This window comes from Bombus bifarius, unplaced genomic scaffold, assembly GCF_011952205.1.
Source record: "Bombus bifarius isolate JDL3187 unplaced genomic scaffold, Bbif_JDL3187 scf7180000008047, whole genome shotgun sequence".
Classification (NCBI taxonomy): Eukaryota; Metazoa; Arthropoda; class Insecta; order Hymenoptera; family Apidae; genus Bombus; species Bombus bifarius.
The window spans coordinates 2,177,754-2,197,205 of record NW_022884413.1 but is presented as its reverse complement, the minus strand read 5'-3'; the positions used below and the strand labels follow the sequence as shown (position 1 = coordinate 2,197,205).

Sequence of the window (19,452 nt, the reverse complement as noted above, 5' to 3'; positions counted from 1 at the left end):
GACTTGCGTTCAGATCGATCGTTCCGATCGTACGAAAATCGCAATTTATTTTTTCGTTACGATTCGATAAACGTCGTTGCGCAAAGTTTACTCGCAGCTTTATATCTCGTATACAAATACGGATGTTTGCGTCGAGTATTACGCGTTTAAATGTCGAAGTGAAAATAGCGGAGGTAAATTTTCAAGAAGAAAACGTCTTGACACTTTTACCGATATCGATAAAGCGGAAGAAAATAAAAATAAACGACCAAAGTATCGAATCGTAAAGTATAAACAGAATCTGAGAAAATTCGAGTTCTAAAGTAGAACGAGACGTTATTCTTATTAACGTGTTAAAAAAGTAGTTATATTCTTGGTAAAAGTCGCTTGATACGGTGTATGGTACATCGGTAACGTTCTTTAATCATTTCAAATAAGATAAAAACAGCTACTAGTAGAGATATTGTTCTTTGTGTGGTTCGCACAAAGAATAAAAATTAACTCGAATACATATATATATATATATATATATATACATATATATATATATATATATATATATATATATATATATGTATGACTCTGAAATATAGATATATATATTTAGTAAATCGGAAATTAAATGGGAAAAATGTAATTGGAAGTTAAGTAAAGTTAAGTGATAAAGGCAGGTTGAACGGATAATAAGAATCCCGAGGGATGCTTTTTCAAAATCCTGAGTCTTGTAATCATTGGACTGCGAATAAGGACGCGCATGCGCACAGCTTTCCCCTACCACCGGCGGAAGTATACAGAGTCAGCGTAGAAACGATCTGGCTTTGCCTCAGTATTCCGCCGCGTCCTGTTTCGTCGATGTTGTGCTTGCATTCGCTCTGCGATTTCCGTCTTTTTACTTCCGTGGTAACAGGAGTTGTCTGCAACGTCGAGTCTGTGAATCGAATATCCACGATGACTCAACGTCGAGTCGTTCAACGTAGCATGGCAAGTCTTACATTTGAATTTTCCATTTAACCGCTGTTTTTAAACGCGTCGCACGATTCTTTAACTCGGAGTTATTAAGGTCGTGGTAGGTTTAACAATTCCAAAATCACGTACATCGTATCGCGAGAAATAGCTAGCGAAAATTTGCCCAAGATAATCGTCTATCTTTGGAATAACGTTTTGGAAAAAAATATGACAAATTGCTGTAATTCGGTTCTGATCAACGCGATAGATTATACTGCCCCCCTTAGTCGATTGTCTTAACTAATGCCACATTTGAGATAAATGAGATTTTAGTTATTATTTTCTCGATGCCGCTTTTATTTATTTTTTTTTTTTTTTCTATCGACTTTAAAGTTTTGGTCGTTATTTTCTTACGACCTACGTAATTTTTTTCAATTTCGCGTACACGCAGCGAACGTATTATCAGGAATTGTTGGCGATTAATTAAACGTTTCAGACAAGACGTTTTAACCTTATGAAGAAACTGACGACGAGACGAAACGTTTTCTCGTAGGATACGGTTAAAGTCGTATTTAAATAATAACGAGTTTTTTCGACGCATACGGCTTAAATGTAAATTAGAGAAACACAAACGCAGAAACTTAGACGTGAATAATTTAAACACGAGCGTTAATCAATTATAAATATAAATACATTACAATCGAAATATAAATTTATCATTCAGATTTAAATAAATGAAACGCAGGCATAGCGACCGTGCGTAACAGAATAAAATATCCTATTTGCTTTTCAAATGTTAACTGTTAGAATTATTTAACTTAGCCACTTTACCTTTGGTAGATGGTAGGACACTGTCTATAGAGCACTATAAATTAATAATCACAACAGGAAAACAGTTGAGATAAATTATTCTATTTCCAATTTACTTACAAATGACCACGTCATTCGCGTTCATAGTTCACATCGTTCGTTCGTTAGATCGTAATAATAAAGTTTTCAAATATCCGCGTAGATTTTACTTGCATCGTGACAATGTATTCTCGATATTATTGAGAATAACGACGATGTTTAGAAGAGTATAAACGTTTTCTACGTTGCGATCGCATTATTGTAAATTGTATTCCGCGAAAACTCGTAGAGTAGGAAAGTTTCTGAGAAATACCGGAAAATTATGTACCAAGTTAGTGGTCGGGAAGTTAGTGGGCGTACTTGATAAAACATGGAAAGATTTTCCGAATATCGAGTAGTTTCAAATTTGTTGATAACGCAACGAATAGATGGATGGATTATGGAAAAGGAAATACGTCGGACGACGTCCACCTCTTTTCAACGATCCACTTCAGCGAAATTGCTTTCTCTTTTCGAGTTTTTAAAAGGGGTTGAAGGAACGATCGAGAAGACACTCTCTTTCATTTTTCTCTCGTTCCAGATTCCCTCGATTTCGATGTTGCAAAAGCGATAACTTTTTTAATGCAACTTTCCTGCTAGTCGAATATTTTCAAACGTATCGTAACGGTTAGAAAATTTTGCAATTTGTTCTTCCGTGTTAACGCTTAGCTCGGGAAAATTGTTACCAAGATAGGAAATAGGCGGAATTTGAAAAGATCGGAAACTATCTGGTCACTCGCTACCTCGAACAATTCGTTTCAGTTGGATTTCACGTGAAACCACTATCTGTAGTTTTATCCGTTTCCCCGGAAGACCTTTTTTTTCCTGGCTTTTCTCCAGGGCCGAATAAAAATGTTCCATCGAGAGTGTTACTCATCCTTTTTGCTTTTATACCCTCTAACTGACACGTATACGCGCAATATTCCCACGTATAAACTTTCCATTGGTTTTATACCGTTCTTTCTCCACCGATCCTGCCTTAATTTCCTCGCGAACGAGAGCAACGGCTACGTCGTTTGGATCGCAGTCTCGTTACAACGTCGCACTTGTCCGATCCAATGTACAAGTACGTGGAAGAAACGGCTATGACACAATTTGTTATCCTGATTTTGCTTAGACATCCTCTTCACTGGCAAACGCGTTATCTGCGTGTTGTACAAAGGTCGTAAATATCACGCGTAGGCTATGCCCGAACGACGAACGTGAATTACATCTAAATACTTCGTCGAGTTATTAATCTCGATTCTAGTTGGATAAAAGTTAGCTGTGTGACAGCGAATAGTGAGATAAAACTAGGAATATTATATTTTACCAAGCGATTTCTAACTTTGTAATTTGAAACAATATGCGTTTAGTTTGTTCCACGATACGCGCAATGGTCCATGCATTTTCCGGATATTTTGAAAAGTCAATAGACAAAAAATGTATCGAGTACAGCGAATGGTAGTTTACGAATTTAATCGGCCGTGGCAAGTTCTCTCTCTTTCGACGTCGTTCGCGGTATCCTGCCAAGATAGATATCTACATGTGTGTTTGCTCTCGTTATTACACGAGATAGCTCCTATCTAGATTAAATAATTTGTCGTTGTTTTACGAGCGATAACAATTTATTTCCTGCTGGGATGTAGTAATTAATAAAAATTATAGATACGATTCGAGCTCCTTTTAATATTCGTCGCTTTCTGTTTTCGTCTCCATTGAAAAGAAAAGTACGTTCGTAACAAACAGATTGTGTTAAATAGCAAATGAAAAGAAGGAGTAGAACGCGAAAAGTTTTACCGGTTATTCTATTATTACGAAAAATCATCTTCGTTTATATCGATATAATATATTTGCATTTTTTTTTTTTTTTAGATTTTCATATTGTAAATATTGCATATGCATATTTTTATTTGTTTCAAATGCATAAATATTCGCGATGTAATAATTTATATCGCTGCCAGCAACGCGTGGTTATTTGAACGATCAGGCCTGTGCGATCGTCTGGAATTGATCATTTCGATTTCTGAAACGATGTGTACATATTGGCCATATCGACGTGTAGGTAGATATAGGTAGTACGAATGTGGTGGAGCTACGTGGATGTGCACCGTCTTTGGAGTACACGGGATAAAAAGCGTGGAGTAGCGCTCTGCCGTTTGGAAAATCGTATTTTTCCAAGTGTTCGTTTCTGCTGGCACTGAGAAAACGCTCACCGTTATATACCGTTGTTTCATCGAGAGAACGTTACGAATTGTCTTAGTAAAAAATAGCAGTTTTTCACAGCAGAAATCTGAACGGCGGAATGCCGTGACGCGCGATGAAAGAGAAAATAAAATTCTGTTTTCCATCCTGTTCGGTAATGGAAAAGCTTAAGTCGCGCGTTTCTCCGACGCTTCTCCCCCTTTGAATTTTATTTTCCACGACCGGAACTGATAGAAAATTAAATATTTTTTCAGGTAAGTGAAGAAGCTGAACAAACATTAACAAAACGGTTCTTCGAATGCCCAAGTATTAAAACGCCGTCGGTGAGTAATTAGAAATTAAATAGTTTCTTCGTGAAAAAGATTTTCTTCGTAGTTTCCGATACGTACACGTATACAATATTATTTTACTAATTTCTCGACATTGTATGAAAGAAAAATACGTAGAATTTCGTTGATTCGTTCTAAACTACGAGCGGTACTTTTTTTCCTTTAGAGGATCGTCGTTTCGATGGTCGTGAATATTTAACGAAACTACACAGAAGACAAAACGAAAACGTTATTAAAATGTCTTCTTAAAGAGGAAATGAAACAGCAGTTGTGTTAAAGCGCGTTTCCAATAATTTGTAATCGCTTATTTCTATTTAAATGTTTGAAGGATCGGAAGGCTTGCCTTCTTAAATAAAACATTATCGAGGATGTACCGAACCGACGAATACATCGAGAGACTGGAAAGGCGAGAAAAAGATCATTAGGGAGGAAAGCTTTTCCGCTCTGGCGTACGCGTTGGTAATAGAAAGGGAAAAAACGATTGGAACGCACGAATCAGTAGCCAGGCTTTATTCCATCGATTTTGAATCGACGGTTAGAAAGGAGAAACGATGCGGGGAAAGATGCATAGTTATTTACAGGATGATGGATGCTACGCGTTATTTTCCCGTTCTTATGAAGCTACACACGGCAATATGATTGCGAAACGTGGCCATAATGAGCCATTCGAATGCGATCGATTGCTTGTGACTGACCTAAATATCCTGAATTTCTAATGTATCTTTTCAAGCATCCGTACGTTCGTGAGATTTTTCAACCGACAAACTGCCGCCCCCTTTTTTTAGTTGTCGTTGACTTTTGTTCCTTCCGTCGAACGTAATTTCACCTTTTAGTCTTGCACGAAGTTTTATTATTAGGCTGGAGGATACGAAACGCCGTTTCGAAATAAAAGTCGTGCATATTTTCTTCGAAATATCGTACATATTCCTACACATACCTGTTTGGACCTATGGGATCCAACTATGGGGAACAGCGAGTAATTCCAACATAGAAATTTATCAACGATTCCAATCAAAACCTTTAGGATCCTCGATAGATGTACCTTGGTATGTTACCAAGGAAACGATACATCGCGACCTTTTTTTTTTATTTATTAATATTTACAATTAATTCTCGCATTGAGAATTTTCAGTAATTTTTTCTGGCGTGGCTCAGTGACATGGCTAAATATTTATAAGTTAATACTTATTATAGATAAGTATAATTTATAAGTAAGTGTTGTAAACAAGTAATTATTACTTAATATAAGTATCTAATTAAATCTAAGTGTTTCGGTCTAACGGGTAGTGTCTTCAGCCTGCGGATCTGGTCCGACGTATCGAGTAGTCCAGTAATTAGGGGGTTTCGATGTTTGTCGCGATACCTACAGTTAAAGAAGAAATATCCAAATTCTTCTTCTGTGAAGTGTTTCTTCGCAATTGCGTCTCCCCGCGATTGGTCGAAAATACACGTAACATAAAAATTAACAAGCACCGAAACCCAATCACTTGACACGACGGATCAGATCCGCAGGCTAAAAAGACGTTACCCTGTAGATTTAAACGTTAGATTCAGCTAGAGTCAAACATACGATAGTCGTTTATTATTCACGTTATAGTACCACGCCAGAATAATTTACTTATAATTCTCAATGAGAATTGATTGTAAACTACTTCCAAATAAACAAAAGAAAAATATTGCTACATATTAGTCAAACTAAATTCCAAAGTGATTCGATACGCTTAACCAACGACTGTCGAGCAATTTCATCCTTCTATATCTGTGAGAATTACTAGTTTCAGACTAAAAATTAAAATTAAAAGTCGAAGGAATTTATGAATGAAAAAATTGTCGAAGCGTAATAGAGTTTGGCGGTAGTTTCTGCAAATTTACATATTGTAAGACGTTGATCATTGTCCGTCGCGTGTTTCATAATTACAAATTCCGTGGTAGATTTATGTAAAGTTTAAAGTCAGACGAACAATCGGAGGTAGCGGTAACAGCGTGACTCTTTTGCGAGAAAGCACGGAAATCGATCTTAAGAAGGAATTCCATTAAAATTCGTAATCTATCGGCGAAGAGGACAAAGTTCGAACGTCGCTCGATAATCCTGTAACAGGTCGACAAACGAGAATCGAAGACACGCTGATGAATCTTAAAGGTTGTCGAACAGCTACCGAATTTATAGGAACTAATCTACAAAAAGTTTTGCCGCCAGACCAAAGTAAAGTCGAACCTCCTACGTCCGCCTATTGGAAAAAGTAGATCTTTTGCTTGGCGTTTAGATTAACCAGTTGCAAATTCGTCTGGTACTGTTACACAGGTACTAGAATATGGATAAGATCTATCTCTGTCGCGAATGAACGAAAACGAGTTTCAATTTCGGATCGGTGTGTACGTTCGAGTATACACGGAGCGTTTATGCGAATAAAACGTTTATAACGTTTTATCGACTAGCTGAACCGAAGTATTCTTATTTGCATTTGCTTAGTTTTCATTTATACGAGTAATTACGAGTGGTTAGGATGTGATCTCGTAGCTGAAAATTACGCGCATTTCGCTATCGGTAGACGATCGGCGTATTCGAAAGGTTAAACAAATTTGGTCATTTGTGCGGCAATACGCGTTTCCGTATCTGGATCGTCACAGACGGAAGAAAATTTGATTGGCGTTGAGAACGTAACAAAATCGCTATTTTTTGGTTTCCTGGAAAACGAACTAGATGCGAATGCGAGCGTTTTGAATGGACGGGTTATTGTCAATTTGATAAGAATAGCGAGTTTAATATCTCATACCTTTTGTGTTTGCCAGTGCTTGTAAATTTATTCTAAAGCAGTAGAGAGCTTTCACGAGATAACGTTCCATTTTTTCTTCTTTGGGTAGAAGGAAGCGGCGATTGAAATTTCATATTGAAATTTTTTGGTGTTGGAAACTGTCCAGAATCGAAGCCGAGTCTTTCTTGCACGTGATTTCCGCCTCGATGGAAATCACGATTTAATTCGACTGCGGTGAATACAGACTACGAAATAAATTTTATACTATAGGTACATTTTATTTAAAAGATCGCACGAATCGAACATTATCGCGTTAAATCTAATTGTTCCGCGTCGCGATATAAATTTCGTTTCAAAAGTTGAAACGTAAGAGGCAACTTATTTTCCAGTCGCTAGAAAAACATTAATTTCGCAAAATAAAATTTATATCGATACGTAGTACGGTTAGTCGAGCGAACGAGTAACGAAGTAAGTCGGCAAATTAATTGGCTACCTTAACTGGTTAAACGTTTTGATCATGGGCTTGACGTTTTCGTTTTAATCGAGTTCTTTTATTTCGTTGATTCCCGACCAATTGATCAACTAGCCGATGTAATAATCGCTCCACCGATCTATACGATCGCAATTACGTGGATGAATATGCGCCCGAAAACTCGATTAAGCGTAAAAATTTGTTTACTCGTATTTGCAAGTTGAACTGTTGGCTCGATCTCATTTTCCTTTAATTTTCGCGCGATATCCCGCGGATAAACGTTTCAAATACATCGAACGAGTCGAATTAACAACTTATCGTTCGAATAACTTATCGGCGATAACAATAGCTTGTAACTTAACGTTATAAACTTTAATTTATCACGCAGCATTACGAATTCCATAGATTTCCTTTCTCTAAGGAATGAAACGCGAATCGAAGTGCTAGTGTTAGGTGGAAATTTTATTCGACGATACATTACGTTTGACGTTTCATCAATTACTTGGTTCGATCGATCTTGGTTCGCTTTTTCATCGACGAATTGCTATGATAGTACGATTAATCTTTTCAAGACGGAGACGCGAGTAATCTTGGAAAACAAACTCCGATACAATGTACATATACACATCGCAAGAATTATTACGCTGTCATATTTATTTTATTGGAAATAATGATCAGCACGTGCCGATCGAGAACCGAAGTTAATGTGCAACCTTTCCAACATCATCAGCATTGAAGTTCGTGTAATCGTTTCGTGTAAATAATTCCAACTATTTATTAATTTACACAGGTACGATATACAGGGTGGTTGGTAACTGGTGGTACAAGCGGAAAAGGGGTGATTCTACGCGAAAAAAGAAGTCGAAAATATAGAATAACAATTTTTCGTTCGAGGCTTTGTTTTCGAGAAAATCGACTTTGAATTTTCGCTCGGTACGCGTCCACTTTATCGCGTCTCGTTATAACGGATCTCGCTGTAGATCTTTGTCTCGATGGAAAAATTTAAACAAATTTTTATTCTATATTTTCGACTTCTTTTTTCGCGTAGAATCGCCCCCTTTCCGCTTCTACCACCAGTTACCAACCACCCTGTAGATTATCGTCGTTCCTCGTTGGATACAGAGGTTCGACATTTTCTTTCCTATTTTATTTTGGATATTTCGTCTCCCTTTTCCAAATTTTTGTAATAATTAGAGCTTCACGCTCGTAGAGCTAAAGCCGAATTTACACTGCTTCGCTGTGGAGGAACACGGTGGATGAACGCTGCTCTCATCCTTGTATCGTACGTAGATGGGACGAGGATGAAAACAGCGTTCGTCCGCCGTGGATTTCCATCGGCGTTCCTCCAAAGTGAGATAACGCAAATTTCGCTTAAGTTGCCTCTTTAAATTAAACGAGAATTCGACGCCAAGCGCTTTTTTCTTTATCGTTTGCAAAGTTATAGAGGTTACCGTGTTCTGGTTTTTCATAGACGATTAAAAACTTGAAAATCAGTAGTGAAAACCGAATCGTATCTACGAGTATATTTAACGAAACGATAATCGTTCGATGATAATCTATTATACATATATACATACGTTTATTAACGCTTTCTTTAACGTACGCAAAGTTTAACGTATTAAGAATTCTTCCTTTTTCTTTCTTTTTTCTTTTCTTTTTATACGAGAATCAGTAGATCAAAATACGAGCAGTTTTCTAGGAAATTGGACATTGTACAACCATAAATACTTTTTATAGTCGGTGTAAATCTTGCGAAGGCTGCGCGTCCTCCCCTGCCAGTTCTTTCCACAAAGGACGTATTACGAACAAGTAAAATAGCTTCGCGTCTTTCAGAAGCTCTTTTCTGCTACACGGTTGAAACGGAGGAAGAGGGGAATAATTACGAGTGCATTGCGCCGGTGTGGAAAGCAGAGATTAACAAACAGAAGAGGTTTCTCTATCCTCTCTCACCTTTTCCACTCGATATCGGATATCGTTTATCGAATGAAATAAGATTCGTTTCCATCTCTTTCTCACTCGGAATTGTCGTTCGTTGAATAACGCTCCAATGTTTAAACCTATTTACGATTCGTCGTAGTTCTTTCGTACTTACACGAATACGTCCAGAGAATATGCCAATAGCGTGGAATTTCATTTGTAAAACACTTTTTTCGTTTTAATATCGTATTGCTTGAAAAGCATCGAAGAAAGATTATCTTTGGTCGATGAGCAGAGAGGAGATGCTTCGAAATCGATGAAATATCCAATTGCGATTTAAACGCGATAACGTGGCACGGTGACACACTAAACTAGCTTGTATTAAATAGTCTGAAACGTTCGATTTAATATCAGCTATTACTCGGTAATTCGGTTCGTAATTACATCTTTTAATTCTCATAACGATGTTAAAACAGTGCGAATTTTGACGCGAAAATTGTCTCTTTCGACAAGAGCTTAAAACCCTGCGCTTTTCTCCTGAATTCTCGTGGAAACTTGGTGCCGCTTTTTCAGCCAATTCGAACATGGCCGCGGTAATTCTGTTAAGCTTAATTTTCCCGCTTGTCGAGTGCCGCTTCGAAGCTTGTTAATTGTTTTATTAAGGCTATTATGTGCTATTTAGTCGCGTACTTTCCACGCAACTTTCGCGTATTCCAAATGTTCGTTACTTGTAAACCATCGAAAATACGCGATTATCGCGAAAAAGAACAACTAAACTGAAATAATACTGCCCCGTATATCCAGACGATCCGAAGATCATCGGATTCTTCGTGGAATATTAACAGGAAAATTGGCTAATTATTTGGAGGGCGGTTAACTTTGCTTGCTCGAACTGTTGAAATCGAGCGAGTCTGCCGGTTCGTCGAGTAATTCGTCGCAAAACTGTTGTAGCAATTGTTTGGCGGATGAAAAAGCTGGGTGAAGTAATGGAGCCGAGCGAAGGAAAACTTTCTTCGCGAAGAGTTGTTCAGGTTGGCGAGAGAACGAAGCGAGAAGCGCACATGTGTCGGATGACAAGGAGTATCTTCTTGCGGGTAGACGACCTAATTAGTTGAAAGCCTACGTTAGCCGCGAAGCTGCGAAGGGTCGTCTACCGGCGAGGGCTTTCAATTTAATTTAGTCGTTCGTTATTGCGTGCCTTCGGCGGGCTACGCTGCGGCCAGCCTGTTCCGAGGTTGCTCTTTCCAGCCAGGTAAATCTGCTTTAACGCAATGTCTCCTCGCGACATCCATACGCCTGTGTGACCATCAATTTAGACGCTTCTCATGTGCCACTTCGCACCAAGCTTTCAGTCCTGTGCGTCCATTAGACTCGCGTACCTCTCCCGTTTTCTCACGTCTGACTCGATTAGCTTCCACACCCGCACGTTCTTCGAACCCCTGTCGCACCAATTTAAATAGATTCCACTCGTTAGACGCAGCACCGATCTCTTTGCTTTTCTGCTTTTCGCTTCATTACCTTTAAACTCTGCAATTCCCAAGGGAAAAGAGATCTCGTTCGATTCGCCAACGAATCCTTCCGTTGTATCATCGATACGTGAAAAACGTTTTCGACGGTCGTGGAAATATCGCCGTTATCCGTCTCGGAAGATCGAAATATTCGTACGCTATGTATTCCCGTAATGAAAATTCTAATTTGTCACGGACATAAATACGTCGGTGCTGCCATCGTTGGAAAAAGAAGAAAAAAAGAGGAAGACGGAGTTTTCCCCGATTTCTCGTCGCCTCGTAATTCTTCGTCTCTCTTTTGATCGTTAGTCGCGTCTAGATATTTTTTCAAGCTCTTGAAAGGGCGGTCGCGTGTGAGGGCAATCACCCTTAAGTCTTCCAAGACTGAGGCGGGACTCTCTTTAACGAGTATTACGTTAATTACGGCTGCTGCCGTGGCGATCATTAAACTCTTCTATGCCAATGCAAGCCGATATCGCGGGACTGACGAATTTTTTCTTTACCGGAAGTCTCGGATGCTGATCGCGTAAATACGCGCTCTTCTATCCATCCTAGACGTTTATATCCCGCCGTGGAAAACAAACGTTACGACGATGAAGATTTAAGTACAAAGTGTTCCGGTTATAATACGATCAGGACCAGGTGATGATTCAACGGCGAAGAAAATAAATGGAAATCGTAGACGCACTCGGCTAAGAATTAAACCGATACGCGCGTACTCGACTAATTGCCGAATTCCATATTTTCTCGAATTTCGATTTTCCAAACTGAAACTTGGGAGAAGAGACGTTCGATACGCGGCACTCTGATATCCAACGAGACAGATTCGACTGTTTGAAATCGTTGGCGCGATTCATCGTCCTTTGAGGTTAATGGAGGTGAGGCTGCGAGAGTCAAAGGTTAAAAGATCGATTTAAATAAGCGTGAAAGAGACGAGGGGAAGGATGATATTAATTAAAATTCACGCACGCTTCCTAACAGAACTAGGAGCAGCTTTGTTGCTGCGAAATGAGCCAGCCTGGCGCAGGTATCACCCGACTGACATTTCTAAGGGTTCTACAGGAGTCTCTTTTCCTTGCCCTTCCCTCCTTTTCTTCCTTTTTTTTCACGTCGCCGAGTGCAGCGGCGGTGTTGCATTTCGTGATCAACGAGGAGCACTTTCGGTGCTCGAAGGGAGACACCGGGAGTACCCTTTCAGTCGGGCCCTGAGTAGACGGTGTTGAAATCGTGCCGGACGAGGGAACACCCTCTCGCCGATGAAAGTCGACACCTAGTCGTCGAGGAGACAGACTTACGGGGCTTTTGTAACGACCGTGCCTGGAAACCCACCGGACTCGGTCTGCCGTATCGTCTAGTTAATTGGCAGAAAGCGTCCAAGTCGATGCGAACGGACATTTGCATTTTTTACGCGGCATTTCACGCGTCGCGTTCGTAAGCCGAATCGCCGTACGCTTCTTTGATTTACACGGTGGCCACCAACTCCGCGTCTCAAAGATCTTCCTAGGAGACGTAGGAAATTTCGAAACGTGCTTCTACCGTTGTATTCGTTGCGACCGTGTGTCTTAATTTTCCGTAATCGCGCGAAATTTATTACGCGAATCGTGCGTTATCTCGCGACAAAGTTATCGGCGGATGAACGCAACGCGAATTACGAACGCGTTTCAAAAGGTTTAATCGTAAAAATCCATAAAACGATCGTCGTTATGGTGCTAAAGGTAGAAGAGAAATTCAGCCACGATTAAATATTCCTTTGTAAGTTTGGAGGAGGAACGACTTGGCCGATCTCCTCTAATCCATTTTAACCGTGCCTTTTAAAGAGGCATTTCCAACGAAACGTTCTTTCGCGGCTTCTATTATGCTCGGTCTTGTTATCTTCGGGCAAAGCGTGGACAAATACATGTTGACCCTTTTCTTTCGTCGCTCTTGTCCTCTTTTTAGCTGCCCGTGTTTTCCTCGGCTTTTTGACCCTCGACCCTGTTTGTCCGCTTCCTGTCCGTTTAATATCGTCACCGCAAAATCGATTCCTTTCCTCCTTTTTCGCGCGTTTGTCTTCCTCGTATCGGACACTCGCCTCGGTTTTTCCACACCACCGAATACTTTCTTACTTTATTCGTCTTATGGTTGCCTCGCACGTTTTAAAGATACAACGAAACTATGCATCGAGATAGAATAATGCGTTCGCAGGGTGAAGCAAGATTTCACGTCCAAGCGAGCGAAAACAGAGATCGAACGTGGTGATTTTCGTTACAAAGGTTGGCGGCGACGGTCGATGCGAGCTACCGTGTTGTATCGACTCGCGCGTTTTCGATGAATTATAACACCGCGTGACGCTTCCAGGCTGCTTCTCGCCGCTGTGTAAAAAGAAATGCATCGAACGCGTTCGCGAAAGTATCTAACGCTTGGAAAAGATTTCAATTTACCTCACCGATAGAAACGTCCGTTGAAATACACAGACTGTCGTTCGAAAAGAAGATAAGAACGAAACTTTAAGCCCGTCTCAATTAATTTCCTCGATCGGATATTCTTCGATAGCTCGTATAGCTATCCGTGACGATAGCCAATCGATTTCTCTCGGTCGACGGTCGCTGAAATCTCATTTGCTTGTTCTTATAATCCAAGCGCTCCGATATCATTGTCTCCGCGCGTTCGTTTCGTTTCTTGATCTTCTGGCGGCGTTCGATTACGCGGTTCCCTCGGGAGCCTCGCTCGGTTAATCTCCTTAGCTCCAACCTCGCTCCGTGCGTTGGTTGTCCCCTTTCCTTCGTCTGACACTCGATGAAATTCACTTGCGTTTCCCGTACCGGAAATTACAGCCGAATGCCTGTTCGTTCGGTTGTTCGCGCGATAAACTTCAGCTAAGCAAATCGCTCTATGGCCGTTAGAAGACACCGTTTGAGTCGCGGTGTAAATCCTTTGCAGACGTAGATGGTCCGTTTTCGCAGCCGTTGTACGATGCACGCGTGAAACCATTCGTTGCTGGAATTCGTTTCATCGTCGCTGGAACTTGTTCGTGGCCGTTTCTCGCGAAAGTATCGGAGAAAATGTTTGAGAATGCGGTTAATCGCGATTCACGCGCGTATGGACGCTTGAAGAACATCGTTCGTCTATGGAATTAACGATTCCATCGAATCGTGCTTTTGTATCTACGTCGCGTGGGGGAATTCCATCTTCGAACATGGTTGTGGAAAGTGAAGAATGAATCGGAGAGTGGAAGGAACATAAAGCATAGAGGAGACGGAACGATCGCAGAATCAGACATCGACGAAGCATTTGGAAAGTGGCGGCCACGTGGACTCACTCAACCTGGGTGTGATGCTTGCCTGTACACCAGGCCCTAGTGGTCATCACAACCTTTTTGAGTGAGCGAACGCGACCGTTATATCGACCGTATATCCACGAAAGCAGAACGCAAGAGACGAAATCGACGCTTAGATCATTTTCGAATCGTTTCGCACGCGTTCGACCTGAAACGCGAGCTGTCCGAGCGTCGTCACTTTGTCAATTAAAAAGTTTGCTCGTTTTGAATGTCACTTTCGTTACCAAATAGAATTCTCCGAATTGCCGTAGGCAATTTCATCTACGTTGTGGCGTAATTCTGCAGTTCTAACGATCGAAAGCGACTTTTAATACGTATATCAAACGTTTATCTGCAAAGATAATTATTTGCGAATGATCTCGATTCTCTTATTTCTACGACCTGTCCTGCGTTATTAACTAGCAAAGTTTTCGAAACTGTAATTTCTGAACGGCACCGGTATCGTATAATACGACCCAGCGAAAAAGCGTAGGAAAAGCGTGAAAAAAATGGCGGAGAGAGGCGCGTTAGATAAAAGCAACTAGGATGATTCCGTGGACTATGTGACTTCTTATTGCAGGCAGAAGTTTGCTTTAAACGGGGTCGTGACCTAATTTATTCAGCCGACTGTAAAATAGGGAGATATTTTAGCCTTGGATACGGAGCAATTAAGTTCTTATTCTTCTCGGTGTGTGCACTTGCCACCGATTGGCCATCGTTGAAACCAATTTGACTGTATAGAAGAACGCTATCCATAATGCTCGCAATAGGATTCAATGAGACGATATTGGCTTCGTTGTTTGTGCAGCCGATCAGCGTAAAGATATATCTTGGCAATGGGACCATCTGTCTTTGAGGAGCAACCGGCTAATAAGCCAGAGATTCGCGAGAATCGCTAAGGTTCGAGATCGTTGATCATCGGTTGATCTATCTAATTCGATGTGTATCGTTCGAATGATTCGCTGTTTTCCATTTGCTTCAAACTCTTCAAAACTTCGCAACGATAAGTCGATAATCGACTAAATTTATCGTTGACGTATATAAATATCTTCCGAAACCTTTGCTTTCACTCGCTTAAATATTTATGAGAGGACTGTGACAGAGGAATAAGATGATCGCCGTTCATCTTAAAATTAAGAAGGAGAACGCTCAGGGTACGTAACCTGTAATACCGTTGTACGATAGATCGAGTAAGGAAATAAATTAGAAATCACATGCTCGAGTAAATTGGCAATTGCAGCCGAGCCGATTGGCGTCTGAACGTCGGCTGCTACGAAAGTTCGAGGCCGATCGATCCAGTCAATTGACGACACTGTTTCATGATGCCTAACAATGACTTACGATGCCGATCGAACCTCGTTTTAACGACTGATCGATACCATGCAAAGTACTCGTGGACTGACACGAGTCCTCTCGCAAAAATCAAATTAATCGATTCTATTTTTCGTTAATTTTCAATTCGCTTTACCCAAACTTATTTTCACAGGTTAATAACGAAGTTTTTATGTTTTTTCTTATTTTTCCTAGAATCGAATATACCGTGATTCGTATGGCTTATAAGAGATTCGTTCTCCAGCATAGTACTGTTCCGATTCGACCTTCTTCCCTTTATCGTACAACGCTGCAACAATCTACCAAGCCTCTAAAATTGTTTCATCGTGTACCGTTACGTAACGTAATTGACATTTATTTCGATCGCTTGATCCCTTGACACAAGTCGTTCAGCTAATAACCCAACACTTTTACTTTGAAAACCAGCATCGAGCATTTTGTCGTCCGTGAATATATACAAATTGTAATTACATGCTTCGTTTCGCCGATGGAAATCGTTTCCGGCTTGCCGACACATTCGCAGAACCAGCGAGATATAAATCAAAGAATGTCGGTATTGGCACGCAACCGCGTGTTGAAAGAGTAGCAAAGACGAGTCGAGGGTGTAGTTAGCTGGAATCTTTTCGCTTAGTTCAGCCACTAGCTGGCTGGATCGGTTTGAAGAGATTCAAAGTTGTGGACCTGTTCCAAACTGGTTGAACGAGTTACGTACTCCGAACCTCGTTGCGATGTCCCTTGCTGCCAAGCGTGTCTCTTCCAATGCCAAACAACTCGGCTGTCAATATTTGAAAGTCTTCCAGAACGAAGCTCGAATTTTCAATTTGCAGTTCGGCTAAACTTCTCGTGCGATGTATCGCCTTGGAGAATGACGTGTCAAACGCGATCCTAGCGTTGCTTCTCTCGCTTCGTCTACGCGCCTGTTTGCCACATACGGCAGTCAGCAATCGAAGGATCGTTTAAGAGTAAAATATGAAACAAATACATAATGTTATTTAAAAAACACTCAAGACGATATTTTACTTTATCGGTGAAGTGCTTATAAGTGAAGGTGCTAGCTGTAATATATACGTGGACGCACACACATACATATACGTAATGGATTCTGAAATTCAATTTTCTCAAAAATAACGTCTCGCGTGAGAAACTTTATTCCTCGAGTTTTGCGCAAGGGATCCACTTCCTACGATACGGTACAATTGCCCTTCGGGCGAAAGAATTTGTCATTTTAACAAACTATCCGACGATGCGTGTCGAAACGAGAAAATTCTACCTTCGATTTGCTGGTCGTATATCGACTTGACCCAGCCATTCGATTGCCTAGTCTATGCCCTGATACGTTATCAAGCCAGAATTAGATTCCGCGTATACCTCTATATTGACGTGATTACAAGAGAAATTGGATGCAGCAGGGGATAATGACTGCGTGGTTAAATGCTGTACAGCGAATTTATAATCTTACTAGCCTGGTGGTAATTTAAATTAATCGTGGACAGCGTCGGTGATCGATGTATTCTCGGTCGTACAGTGTCGCGTGTTTCACGCTGCGGAAATTTGTTCGAGACACGGCATTTACGTTTCTTGCGTTTCCATTCTCGACGGATTTAAAGTTTGCGCTGTACTTAAGATAACTAACGAAGAATTGCTTTCAAAACCAAGATAATTTCTTATCGCTATTTATTTTTTATTTAAAATATTTGACATAAAACTTCCATACTTGTACACGCTAGCTTCGTAAAGTAACCAACAGCCTGGAATAAGCATATAATTAGTAGCATAAGCGCTTAATAGTGCTCCATAATGATTCGTAGAAACGCGAACTGTTGCGGTGTACGATACAGCGATTAATGCGGTTTAATAGCCGGAAAAGGCGATATTACAATAGCGATCCAATAATACATAGTGGTTCATTTTGGTACCAATTACAAGTACGTTTAAGACTATTCCTAGCTGTATCGAATACGCTGCGAGTTCTATAAAATGTACATTTCCAATAAATATCATACATTACGTACATTTGCGGATTTGCATTAAATTTGATCAATGCAATCGTAGTAGTCGTATCGCTTACGATGTCGATAAAATTTCGGAAACTTTTGCGCGACGTAGTTGTAAAGAATTTCTATAGTAAACCTCAAGATACTTTCGCGTCTAATTGTAAATAGTTCGTTATTTTTCATAGCTTTTCTTTCTTTCGATATATCGGAGCCGTGAAACGTAGCACGATGTGTTAGTACGTCTATGACAATTGCAGCTGGTAGTAAAACCAGCGCAAGTAACGATATTACAAATTGTCGACGCCAGTTAGATACGATTATTGTCTCGTTCCAAAATCGTTTGAACCGAGCGAATTATAATTCGAAATTCCGTCGAAATTCCTGCAATTTATATTATTATTCGAGAGAAATGTCCAAATATTCGTATCTATGGCCGTTCCGTGTTTTCCACGGTCGTAAACGAGTGCGTCCATAACGACATAAAAATGTTGCTGCGGAGCGGCATTTATTTCCCAGGGAAATTTTCTCTCGACTCTCGACGAAACTCCCGTAGCCTGACTTACATACGTACGATGACATTAGCGTACGAAAGTAGCCGAGAAAAATCCCGTTGCACGTTGAAAACGATCGAATTGCAGAATGGTCGCTCACACTTTTGGCCCGTTTTCGTTACTTTCCCTCTTGGCTTCTGTATCGACGTTTCTTTCTTCTATAAGAAAGTTCTCTCGCTGGTTGACTGAAAGACCATACCATAGACCATATGCTCGTGTTTTCATTCTAAAATTACCCGTGGCGATAATTATCCGAAGTAGTAGACGCTTAGAGCGTCGTTATTCCTGGCGAACGATAAGTCAGACAGACAGACAGACAGGCGAAAGTAGTTTCAGTCGAGGAATCGAATCAGAATCGTTCGGCAAATTCGATAAATAATCGTGACAAACCGTGAAAAGAATAAAATAGGAGCATCGTTGCGACGCGACGCGACGCCTTTTAGAACGCCTCAGGAAATTCGAACGGCGTCGTGATTTCCCGCTTTCGTCGCTTCTGCCTTGGGGCTTTCGTCTCGTTAATTAGGATTCGCCGATTACCTCGCGACGCGACGCCCGCGCTGCTACGAATCATAGCAGATTTAACGCCTTTCTATATACATTGCCGGATAACGTTGAATAAACTTTGTAACAAAGTCAGATCACGCTTACATTTCAATTTATTAAATTAAAGTCAGATACATCCGGCAGATTTACGTCGTTTGATAGAATTTTCGGTGAGCTCGTAAAAAAAAAAGCTGCTACTTCTTCGTCGACTTTAACGAAACTTTTTTAATCACTTCTTCTGTGACGTACGTGGAACGAGAAAAATAATGAAAAAGCCGGTGCCCGGTCTCCCATGACTTTGAAGAAGATAAGATACCTCGTTAATTATCGCAAATCTACACTTTCACGAATTTAAACGGGATTTTTTAAATAAATCTAATAAACGCTTAAAAGCCAGTCCGGTCTCCCATGACTTTGGAAAAGATAAGATACCTCGTTAATTATCGCAAATCTACGCTTTCACGAATTTAAACGGGATTTTTTAAATAAACCTAATAGACGCTTATGGCATACGGATAATAGAAGGAATAATCGAATAAGTTGTTAGCATACACTTACGAGTCACGTTAACGCGAATGCATTCGCCGAGAATGAATGTGTGCGCTACCTTAACCGACCGCCTTGAAGCAGCCGCAATGTAAAGGATGACTATCGTTTCAAGTAGCAGATAGTAAATAATCTATTCTATTTAAGATCGTGCGTGTGTACCTTTGAACATAAAGTGTTTTATTTCTGAGAAGAAATTTTTGAAATAGTATTTTA

General features: G+C 40.4%; 1 protein-coding gene across 2 annotated transcripts in view; it reads left to right on the top strand.

The window, feature by feature from the left end:
- The window catches only part of LOC117207932 (matrix metalloproteinase-2), a 104,050-nt gene that overhangs the window by 43,943 nt on the left and 40,655 nt on the right, over positions 1 to 19,452 (top strand). The window contains exon 1 of one of the 2 annotated variants that reach the window (XM_033448656.1): positions 2,883 to 2,974. The exons of the other annotated variant lie outside the window; for it this stretch is intronic. Coding sequence (XP_033304547.1) covers positions 2,898 to 2,974 — 77 coding nt within the window. The 5' untranslated portion in view covers positions 2,883 to 2,897. Of the gene's footprint in view, positions 1 to 2,882; positions 2,975 to 19,452 lie in introns of those variants that run through there. 2 annotated transcript variants of the gene reach the window in all.